At 58.9% G+C, this 11,541-nt stretch overlaps 1 protein-coding gene across 4 annotated transcripts; it reads right to left on the minus strand.

Annotated features, from left to right (window-relative positions):
* Positions 1-646: 646 nt before the first annotated feature.
* On the minus strand, positions 647-11,479 carry RAB4B (RAB4B, member RAS oncogene family). Of its 4 annotated transcripts, none has more exons than XM_002722316.5 (8): positions 10,720-11,479; positions 9,566-9,646; positions 9,210-9,324; positions 8,228-8,290; positions 7,990-8,144; positions 6,977-7,072; positions 6,763-6,893; positions 1,047-1,428 (listed from the first exon to the last, which is right to left on the minus strand). In XM_002722316.5, the coding sequence occupies exons 1-7, from the start codon at positions 10,733-10,735 to the stop codon at positions 6,778-6,780; spliced, it is 642 nt and encodes a 213-aa protein (XP_002722362.1). In that variant the 5' UTR covers positions 10,736-11,479; the 3' UTR covers positions 1,047-1,428; positions 6,763-6,777. The 4 variants fall into 4 exon arrangements, with proteins under 4 accessions (XP_069918298.1, XP_002722362.1, XP_017193731.1 ...); XM_017338242.3 differs by having other exon boundaries at positions 1,047-1,451; XM_070062197.1 differs by lacking the exons at positions 7,990-8,144; positions 8,228-8,290 and having other exon boundaries at positions 647-1,428.
* Positions 11,480-11,541: the final 62 nt, after the last annotated feature.

The following is an 11,541-nucleotide window of genomic DNA, read 5'->3' on the forward strand; positions in this document are numbered from 1 at the left end:
CATGCAAATGACTTATTTACGTGGGAGACTCCTCGCAACTCCAGGAGCGGGATGAGATACTGGGAAATGGCTGCGCCCTGGGAAACGTATGTAAATTTGCACGTCAGTAATTTACACAAGTGCTTTTTATAACGGAGGGAGATGAGTGCGCGCCGTGCTAGAGACTGGAAGGGATGCGTCACGTTGGCTTTGACCCCGCGGGACAATTGCAGGAGTCACAGTAAAGCAGCCTGGGAAGGCTCCGCAGAGAAGACATTTGCATGGCCAGCCTCGCCTCTCTGAATATTCAAAGACCTGCCTGGGAGGGCTTTGCAAATCAGGCTATTTGAATGCCCCGCCCCCTGGGCCATCGCCCCGGGCTCCGCGAAGGCTCAGGCCTCTGAGGGGTCCGGAGGGCAGTGTGCAGCCCAGTTGTACCCTCTGGGGGATGCACCTATGGCTATCGGGTTTCCTGGAGGTGTCAGGCATTCACCTGGCACAAGGAGATACCACTGGTATCAAGAACGCATGAGTCAGGGTTGGACAAAGGCCCACAGTGTTCAGGAGCACACACAGGTGTATGGGGAGGAGCCAAACATACACCACACACGGAGCTGCAGCAGCACACGTGCACAAGTGCACACACAGTAATGAGTCACTGCCTTGGACTTCCCGGCATCCATCACGCCTGGGTGAAAACAAGCACAGCCCCGGGGCCACCCATAGGTCCACATTCCCCTTCCTTGGCCTTGGTGTCCCAAACAACTCCACCACAAGGACATGCAGCAGTCACGTGCGACAGCGTCACACTCACCAGCAGCACTCTGCTCCACATGTTCCTCCACACAGGTACTGGGAACACCCATACACAGGCCACAACACAGGGACTTGCAGTGTTGCACACATGGTCACACTTAGTGTCTGAAGCACCCCAGTCGTGGTGTGCCCTGGTGTACCCCTCACCCTGTCCAACCCAGAAACACGGATCCCAAACACCACGACACACCACTCTTTCACCGGCCAGCTCTTCTGTCTCCCCACCGTCCCCAAATGATGGAGGCCAAGGCACAGGTGTAAACAATGCTTTATGGGGGTCGGGAGAGGAAGGGACAGGCCTCCAGGTAATAAATAACACGTACTCGCAACAGCAGGGCCAGGCGGGGACTGGGGGCCGAATGGCCCTGGTCTCAGGCTTTGGGAGCTCTTGGGGTGTGGTTAGGGATCCGGGGGGGACAGAGGTTAGCCAAGACAGAGGAAGCAGCAGCAGGTACAGGTTCCCCCTTCCCCCGTGGCTCAGTCTTGCCCCAAAGCCAGGCCCCACCAGGCCAGGGAAGGGGGACAGGTGGCGGGGCAGCTTCTCTGGGGCCAGGGCAGCTGGGACACGGCTTCCTAGGGCCCGGACGTGGGCCCCAGCCAGAAGGACAGGGCTGGTCCTGGAGAACAGGTGAGCTGAAAGAGAAAGGCGTCGTGACCTGGAGGGGGCTGGGTCAGCCCAGCTGTGTTCTCTCTCGCTCTCATTTCTGGGTATCCTTCCCCCCGATCTAGGTCCAGCTGTCCAAGCCCTTCTCTTTCTTCCAGAATTTCTACAGTTTGTCTGCCTTCCGGTTTCTCCTCTGCAGGTAATGTTGCATCTCCCTGTTTGCCTGCCTCGCAGAGCTGTCTGTCAAGGCACATTTCAATGTCTAAACACGTTCCCACCTTTGCATCACTGTGCCCCCCTCCATGTCCTGGCTCTGAGGCTCACTGCAGTGTTTTCCAAGCTAGAGAGACCCAATGGTCTGTGGCTCTTGCTTTGGCTGAATAGAGCAGTACCTGGCAGCTTCTAGAAAGCCCCAGATGCTCTTGGAATCTCAGGGGTGAGTTTCCGGGGCGTCTGTACCCTCTACAGCTCCCCATGGGATTGCAGCATGCAGCCCTGTGTGCAGCGGGGGGTGATGGTTGGACAGGCCTCGGCCAGTTTTCATTCAAACAGAATGAAATAGAAAAGGCCTGAGTGTGTCGTGTGTAATAACAGACACAGAAGGCAGGCTGATGGCTGCCAGGGGCTGGGGAGATGAGGAGGGCCTGCTTGGTGGGCATGGAGTTTTTGGAAATGTTCCAGAACCAGACAGAGGTGGTGGTGATACAACCCTTGAATGTACTCAATTGTACGCTTCGCAGTCACGACATTCATGTTATGTGAATTATGTTGTGTGAATTTCAATTTAAAAAAAAGAATGCTGCTAAGAGAAAAACATGCTTTATATGTGGGTGCGACTATAGAAACTGACTTCCTCCTGCAGGCTGCAGTCAGTGAGACCTGTAAAAGCACTGCCTTACCACGCGTGATCCACCGTGGGCAAACACTAACGCGGACCATGTCGGCCCTGGTGGTGTGGGGAACCCCCGCCCATGCATCTCTGTGTAGTCCAGAGTCAGAAGAAAAACGGCAGAGATCCCTCATTCAAATTGGGCCAGTGGGGCCGGCGCCGCGGCTCACTAGGCTAATCCTCCGCCTAGCGGCGCCGGCACACCGGGTTCTAGTCCCGGTCGGGGCGCCGGATTCTGTCCCGGTTGCCCCTCTTCCAGGCCAGCTCTCTGCTGTGGCCAGGGAGTGCAGTGGAGGATGGCCCAGGTGCTTGGGCCCTGCACCCCATGGGAGACCAGGAAAAGCACCTGGCTCCTGGCTCCTGCCATCAGATCAGCGCGGTGCGCCGGCCGCAGCGCGCTGGCCGCGGCGGCCATTAGAGGGTGAACCAACGGCAAAGGAAGACCTTTCTCTCTGTCTCTCTCTCTCACTGTCCACTCTGCCTGTCAAAAAAAAAAAAAAAAAAAAAAAAAAAAAACAAATTGGGCCAGTGGGCCTACTCTAAGCACTTCACGTGAATGAACTTCTTTAATCTCAACACATAGTTGGCAGCTACTACTACGACCCTCAGGTTACAGAGGAAAGGGAGGCGCAGGCACAGCAGGTGCAAAGGATAATGCGGCACTGTCCAAATGCCTCATCTGTGACCCCTCCAGCTCTCTCAAGTATCACACCTATTCCATTGGGAAACCTGGACCACTTTCCCCAACGGCCCCAGAGCTGCCAGTGGCTGGGAGAGGGCTGGGCACGAAGTAAACCTGGGAGAAGTGACAGGAAGCACACCTACACCTGAGGAGGTGAACACAGGAAACACACCTACACCTGGAGAGGTGAACAAAGGAAATACACCTACACCTAGGGAAGTGAACACAGGAAACACACCTACACCTGGAGGGGTGAACACAGGAAACACAACTATACCTGGAGAGGTGATGGCAGGAAAAACACCTATACCTGTAGGGGTGAACACAGGAAACACACCTATACCTGGAGGGGTGAGGGCAGGAAACACACCTATACCTGGAGAGGTGAGGGCAGGAAACACACCTATACCTGGAGGGGTGAACACAGGAATCACACCTACACCTGGGGAGGTGAACACAGGAAACACACCTACACCTGGGGGGGTGAACACAGGAAACACACCTACACCTGGAGGGGTGAGGACAGGAAACACACCTACACCTGGAGAGGTGAACAAAGGAAATACACCTACACCTAGGGAAGTGAACACAGGAAACACACCTACACCTGGAGGGGTGAACACAGGAAACACACCTATACCTGGAGGGGTGAGGGCAGGAAACACACCTATACCTGGAGAGGTGAGGGCAGGAAACACACCTATACCTGGAGGGGTGAACATAGGAATCACACCTACACCTGGGGAGGTGAACACAGGAAACACACCTACACCTGAGGAGGTGAACACAGGAAACACACCTACACCTGGGGAGGTGAGGGCAGGAAACACACCTACACCTGGAGGGGTGAGGACAGGAAACACACCTACACCTGGAGGGGTGAGGACAGGAAACACACCTACACCTGGAGAGGTGAACAAAGGAAATACACCTACACCTAGGGAAGTGAACACAGGAAACACACCTACACCTGGAGGGGTGAACGCAGGAAACACACCTACACCTGGGGAGGTGAACACAGGAAACACACCTACACCTGGAGGGGTGAACACAGGAAACACACCTACACCTGGAGGGGTGAACACAGGAAACACAACTACACCTGGAGAGGTGAACACAGGAAACACACCTACACCTGGAGGGGTGAACACAGGAAACACAACTACACCTGGAGAGGTGAGGGCAGGAAACACACCTACACCTGGGGAGGTGAACACAGGAAACACAACTACACCTGGGGAGGTGAACACAGGACACACACCTACACCTGGGGAGGTGAGGACAGGAAACACACCTACACCTGGGGAGGTGAGGACAGGAAACACACCTACACCTGGGGAGGTGAACACAGGAAACACACCTACACCTGGGGAGGTGAGGGCAGAAAACACACCTACACCTGGAGTTGAGGGCAGGAAACACCTACATCTGGAGGGGTGAATGCAGAAAACACACCTACACCTGGAGGGGTGAGGGCAGGAAACACAACTACACCTGGAGAGGCGAGGGCAGGGCCCAAGCCTGTGCGTTTCACATGCCTGTCAAGGAGTTTGGAGAGGGGGCGGTGTTGGGACATGGTGGGTGAAGCCACCACCTGCTATCTCGGTATCACATGAGTGCCAGTTCAAGTCCCGGCCCGCTCCACTTCTGATCCAGCTCCCTGCTGATGTGCCTGGCAAGGCAGCAGAAGATGGCTGAAGTGCTTGGGCTCCTGCCACCCACTTGGGAGACCCGGATGGAGTTCCAGGCATTTGAGGACCAGTGACCCAGAAGGTGGAAGGTCTCTGTGTCTCTCCCTATTACTGTCCTTTTCAAATAAATAAATAAATCTAAGCACATAAAGCGGTAAGTAAATCTAAATGAACAAATAAAGGAGGCTGCAGAACAAACGAGGCTTGCGCAGAGGAGGTGCTGCCCCAGGAAGAGGGGAGGAACAGTGCCCTAGGCAGAGGGCTCAGCATGGGCGAGCGAGGGCCCGGGGACAGGAACTTCTATGTGGCTACAGTGACCCACGAGGTGGGGAGAGTGCAAGGGGTGGAAGGGGCGCAAACTGAGGCTGGGGCAGTCCCTTCAGGGGGTCAGACACCAGGCTAAAGAGCTGCGGCTGTGACCCCAGGACCCCAGGAGCCGTGGGTGGTTTTAAAAGGGAGGGAAGGAACCGGTGCTGTGGCATAGTAGGCTAAACCTCTGCCTGCGGCACCAGCATCCCATATGGGTGCCAAGTTCGGGTCCCAGCTGCTCCACTTCCAATCCAGCTCTCTGCTATGGCCTGGAAAAGCAGTAGAACACAGCCCAAGTCCTTGGGCCCCTGCACCCATGAGGGAGACCCCGAGGAAGCTCCTGGCTCCTGGCTTCGGATCGGCCCAACACTGGCCATTGCAGGCATCTGGGGAGCAAACCAGAGGATAGAAGGCCTCTCTCTCTCTCTCTCTCTCTCTGTCCCCCTCTGTAACTCTGCCTTTCAAATAATAAACAAATATTTAAAAGGAAAAAAAAAAAAAAAAAAAAGGAGGGGCAGTGTTTTAGAAAGACCCAAGAGATGAGGCTGGAGACGGAGGTCAGGAAGGATACCCGGCCCTCCTCTGCCCCTCATGTCCCCATCCTGTCCGCTGTCGCATGCTGTCACTTTGCAGCAGCCCCTTCACTGGTATGCTGGCAACCACAGCCCCTCATGGTCTCCTCCATGTGCCATCTCAAGGACCCAGTGGACACCGAAGGCAACCCCCATCCCTCGGCTATACTCAGAAGCCTCCCGGGGGACCGGTGCTGTAACGTAGTAAGTTAAGCCACTGCCTGCAAAACCAGCATCCCATATGGGCACAGGTTCAAGTCCCTGCTTGCTGCTCCACTTCCAATCTAGCCAGCTCCCTGCTAATGCAGGGAAAGCAGTGGAAGATGGCCCAAGTCCTTGGACCCCTGCACCCATGTAGGAGACCTGGATGAAGCTCCTGGCTCCTGGCTTCAGCCTGGCCCCTCCTTCGCCATTGTGACTATTTGAAGAGTCAATCAGTGGATGGAAGAGTGCTCTCTATCTCTCCCTTTCTCTCCTCTGTAACTCTGCCTTTCAAATAAATAAAATAAATCTTTAAAAAAAGCCACCTCCCATGACCTCATGACTCCCATCGCATACAGGGTTTAGGTCAGAGCCCTCCCCATGGCCTCAGGCCCTGACTGATCCTGCTTCTCACTACCCTCAACCTCACCTCCTGCTACACCCCTGCCCCCTAACACACCATGGCCACACTGGCCGCCTTGGCCTTCCTCATTTGTGCCAGGCACGTCCCACCTCAGGGCCTTTGCACTTGCTGTTCTCACTGCCGGACACTCTTGCCCCCAGAGCCCACAGGGCTCCTGCCCTCCCTCCTTCAGGTCTTTGCTCCAACGGCACCTTCCCAGTGAGGCTCCCCTCAGCGTCCTGTCTGCGACCGGCCTCGTCCAGCTGCCAGACCCCTCGGCCTGACGGGACGGAATACCCTAACTGCTACCTGGCACACTTACACGCCTGTGTATTGTCCGTCTCCTCCCAAGACTTTGGACTCCACGGGGCAGGGAGGGTTGTTTTTGTCCCATCCACTGCTGTGTTCCATGCCTTGGGAATACAGAACTGCGCCTGCGCCTGCGCCTGCGCCTGGGACTGGTGAGGGGGCCCATCCAGGGCAGAGCCGGCAGTGGCCCGGGGCTGGCAGATATTCCTCTGCCACGTGTGGTTTTGCGTCGTTCTGTTTCTCTGTTCTGGCTCCCTCTTCCCAGGAAGCCCCCGGCCCCTGCCTCCACGAGCCCCCAGCATCCCACCTGGCTCCGCAGGTCTCAGCAGCCACAGGGCTGAGGGGTCACGGCCTGGGCGCTCCGTGGCTGCCGCAGCTGGCGAAGTGAGGCGTCGCCATACTGGATGCCTGAGCCCATCCTCTCGGGGTCCAGCTCGCCTGCGAGAGCGGAGAGATCGCAATGGGTCCCCTGAGGCCCGGGTCCTGGCCACCACGCCTGCGGGAGTCCACCGGGGCCTCACCTGAGTCGATCTTGTTGAGGATGGTGCGGGCGCACTTCAGGAAGGCCTCCTCCACGTTCTCGCCCGTGAGTGCGCTCGTTTCCAAGAACATCAGCTCTGTGGGGCGGACGCTGCCGGTCAGGGCCTCGGCCCTCCACCCCAGATCTGCACATGCGGTCCCCCCTGCCAGGAAGGTATCCTCCCCATCCCCGTCACCCCCTCCCCGCCAGAGCTCAACTCCTACAGCCCCGCTCCCAAAAGCCTTCCTGGCATCCCAGGCTGGGTCAGGTGCACCTCCTCTGAGCCCCCATAGTCCCCTGTGTGTCTCCCAGCCCAGCCCCAAGACCCCATCCAACCCTGACCTCGTGGGCTGTCACTGTCTGGAAAAGGGTCTGTCTCCCCTCCCCCTTCACCCATTGGACAGAGCGCCCCCTGAGGGCAGGGGCCAGGGCTGTGTTCATGGCTGTGTCCCCAGCAGCACCTAGCAGGGGCCCAGGTCCATCAGAGGCCACCCGTCAGCCCCGTGACAAGGCTTCCCAGTGAAGGAAGGTACGGCCAGGATCTAAAGCCAGGTCTCGCTGGTGGCAAAGCTGCTCCTAAACCTGGAGGCTGCAAGCTGGGGCCACGGGCAGATGCCACGCCTGCAGACACGCATGGTTTGCCCATGCAGGATCTTCAAGCCACTTCCCACCAACTCACTAGCCCCAGCACGGCTGCCTTTTCCCCTGTCCACGCCCTGCCCCATCTCCCTTCTTCGCTAAGTGGGCCTGTCACCAGGGCCATCACCCAGGCCCACTGCTGAAACCTGGGCAGCCAACATCCATCAGGGACCCACCTGTGCCACCCGTGAACGCCCCCCTTAGCCAGCACAACAGTCACAGTGTGACCCCACTTTCCGGAGGGGGAAGCCTGAGGACCAGAGCACTCACACAGCCCACATGTGGCAACACCGGGATCGGAACCCGGACCTCTGACTTCTACGTTCCCAGGCTGGGCACAGCCACGCCACTGCCTGCCTTCTGCCTGGCCCTCACCGTTCTCCTGGGCAAAGCGGGAGGCCTCCAGGAAAGTGACCTCACGCTCAGGGTCCAGGTCTTTCTTGTTCCCACAGAGGATGACCACGATATTGGGGCTGGCCAGAGTGCGGGCGTCGGTCAGCCAGGCGGCCAGCGAGTTGTACGTCTCCCGGCTGTGGAGAAGCAGCAGAGGAGGGAGTAGCGTGGGAAAGGGGCTGCCTGGGCCCCCCCGGCCCCGCCCACTCCGTGCACCCACCTGGTGATGTCATACACCAGCAGGGCTCCCGCCGCCCCTCGGTAGTAACTCCGGGTCACCGACCTGTGGGGCCAGGGGGACCCAGTCACCCCCAAGGCTGGGGTCTGCCCCGACACTGCCCCCCTCTGCAGAGAAAGACTGGTGGTTCAGAGGCCCCCCCCTTCACTGCTGGCCATCCCTAACGCCTGGCCTTGGGCTGGCGACCACACAGCGTCTCTTATTTAGCTGTCCATCTGCCTGCCTCTGTCTGAGCTCTCCCTGTCTCTGAGTCCCGTCTTTCTATATCTCCCCAAAGGGTCTGTTCCTCTCTCTGTCTTTTGGGTGTGTCTTTGTCTCTCTCGCTCTGGTCCTCCAATCCTCACCCCTGCCTTCCCATCCATTTGTTCATTCATTCAGCATCTTCCCTCCCCCGGCCCCAGCCAAGTGCAAAGCAACACCCCCTGTCCCTCTCTCCTGCTGAGTCTGGTGGAGCCCCCTTCCCAGGGTGGCCAACTCTGCCTTCTCCTGTCTCACCAGCCTGGGGCCCTCTGGGAGCCACACCGTCACCCCACAAACAGGTATGGAGCCTTCCGCGTCACCCACCCGTCTCCTCCACCGCACCCCCGAGTGTTGAACTAGCAGCTGCTGAGTGTCACCCCGAGACCACACTGATCCAGGGAGTGGCCAGCCCTGCCCTCCGTCTCTGCGTCTATCAGCACGCAGGCTCTGCCTGAGGACCGACCTGTGCTGAACGCTCTGCGCCCCTCTCTCCCATTACCCAGCCATCTCCATCTCTCCCACCACACCCATCCAGTTTCCCCATCTCTTCCCTCCTTGGACTCTCTCTGGGTCGCCACCCCTCACTCCCACCCCCAGGGCTCCCTCTCCCTTGGCTGCTAACCCCAGCCTGTCCACTGCTCTCTCCCTGCCTGCTCAGGGCCCTGCTTCCGTGCTCCCCCAGTCTCTACCCCCTCACACACTCCCGAGAGCCCCGCCCACCTACCGAAACCGCTCCTGGCCGGCCGTGTCCCAGATCTGTAGCTTCACTGTCTTCCCACCCACATTGACCACCCGGGATCCAAACTCCACGCCGATCGTGTGGTTGGAGTCCTGTTTGACTGGAGGCGGGAGGGAGAGAGGAGGCAGTGCAGAAGCTCAGAGGACCCCCATCTTCCAAGCCCCCCCCCCCCGACTCCACCAAGCCATTCTCATTGCTGGGGTGACACAGTCTAGCAAAGTACATCCACCATGGCAGGGACCAGGAAGCCAGCATTTGGGAGCGTCCTTGTGGCCAGCCCTGCCCACCCGCCCACGCCAGGCCCACGTTCAGTGCTCCCAGGACCACTGCCAGAAACTCACACTTATTCTCGATGAACTGATGAAGGAGACATGATTTGCCAGTTCCCGCACTGCCGATCACCAGGAATTTGAAGAGGAAGTCTGAGCAGATGGAGAGAAAACCGAGGATGTCCACAGGGAAAAGGACGGAAACCAAAAGACCATCGCAGTTAGGGGCAGAGACAGAGCCACAGACGCCAACAGTAACAGGTCCCTCTTATGCTTCCCTGGGCCCGGCACAAGTCTAAAGGCCTTTACTTGTATGAACATCGCGCTGAATCCCTCAGGAAAACTCAAAGAGGGAGGGATACTTATACCCATTTCCCAGATGAGGAAGCTAAGGCCAGAGAGGCTAACTGGTATGCCAGCATCCATTGGCAGAGCTGAGATCAAACCCGGGCCAAAGGGCTCTGGAGTCCAGGATCTTAGCTCTCCCATCGCAGAAGCCTCGGGCTCAGTTCCTGCCCCTCTTGACTCTTGACTTCCCTTCCGGCCACTTCTGACCCATGTACTGCTCCACAGCCCCAGGCCTTCATTCTACTCCCGAAGAACGGCAAGGGGCCCTGCCTCGGGATCTCTGCCCTTGTTCCCTGCTTTCCTGCACCTGTGGAATGCACAGGGCTTCCTCGGAGTCCCGGACCAGAGCTCTGCAAGGTCTGTAAGCCCTGCTCCCCCCACCCACACACACGCTGCTTCGACTTCCCGGCCCGGAACCCTGCCCTACTGTCCAGCTTAAGCCCCGCTCCTACCTCGAAGATAACCCATCCCCAACCCCTCATTTCTGACCTCTCAACCCAGATCAGCCCCAGGGGACAGAGCTTCTCCTCGGGGTTGTCTCTCAGACCCCTGCCATTCAGTCAGCCCCGCCCCATCCACTCAGGCTCCACCCCGACACCTCAAGGCCCGCCTCTCCCCCCACAGCCTTCCCCGAACCCGTCAACCCCGGCTCCCTCCAATCCCGCCCCAACCCCTGTAATCCACACATCAGACCCAAGGCTCCACCCGAACCTATGAAGCTCAGCCCCAATCCACTAAACCCCTCCCAGTCTCCGCTTAGGCCCTGCCCCCACAGCACCTGACCCCGCCCCCTGACATGTAAAGCCCCGCCCCATTCCCACAGGCCGCATCCTCTCTGGGCCCAGACCCCGACCCCTGCTTCAACCCACCGCCCTCACCGTAGGTCTCGGCCATGACTCGGTCGCGGCCGCTGAGGGCCGCAATATGGCGCCGCGGCCGCGCCTGCTCCTCGGCTGGCAGCGGCTCCGCTCCGGCTGCAGCCCCGGCTCCTTCCTACTCCCGGGGCCCGGCGCCGCCACTTCCGCCTCCCCCCCTCCGGCGCGACCCGCTAGGGCTGCGGGATACCAGACCACGCTTCCCAAAGGGAGCGATTGGTGGACTCGGCGAGCAAGGGGCGGGACGAGAGGCACAGATTGGTAGCGTGAGAGGGGCTGAGTCGGGAGGGGCGGGACCAAGGCGAGCGATTGGCGGAGCAAGTGGGAAGGGGCGGTGCCGAGGGGGCTTGGCCGACGGGAGGAACGGATTTGGTCAGGAGTCGAGGGGCAGAGTCGAGACTTCGGATTGGGTCAAAGCGGGCTTGGAGGCGGGGTTAGGGACGCCAAGAGGGGGCCGCGGCGGCAGTGACGGAGCCTGGGAGAAGAGCGGATCTTGAGCCGGCAGGTGCGATTTCTGACCTCAAAAGCAGGAAGGAGGAACATTGGGAGGACACGCTCAGGTTATCTCCCACGGCGCTTTGCAAATACTCTTCCACAAACACCTCTGCTCTGCGAGGTGTGTCCTCCCCATGGTCCGACTGGCTCACCCTAAAGCAGCACTCCCCGCGTTGGTCTAGAGGGGACATCGCATTTCCCTACTCCCCGTCTTCTCCCTGGCGTGTGTCCCAGATCGAAGTTTAGGGGTCTGTCTCTGCCCAGCTGCGGGCCCAGAAAGCGTTCGTCTGTGAGATTTCTCCCTAGCAACCCCTGACGTGCCCGTTCTCC

The sequence above is a fragment of the Oryctolagus cuniculus genome, chromosome 18 (assembly GCF_964237555.1).
Source record: "Oryctolagus cuniculus chromosome 18, mOryCun1.1, whole genome shotgun sequence".
Lineage (NCBI taxonomy): Eukaryota > Metazoa > Chordata > Mammalia > Lagomorpha > Leporidae > Oryctolagus > Oryctolagus cuniculus.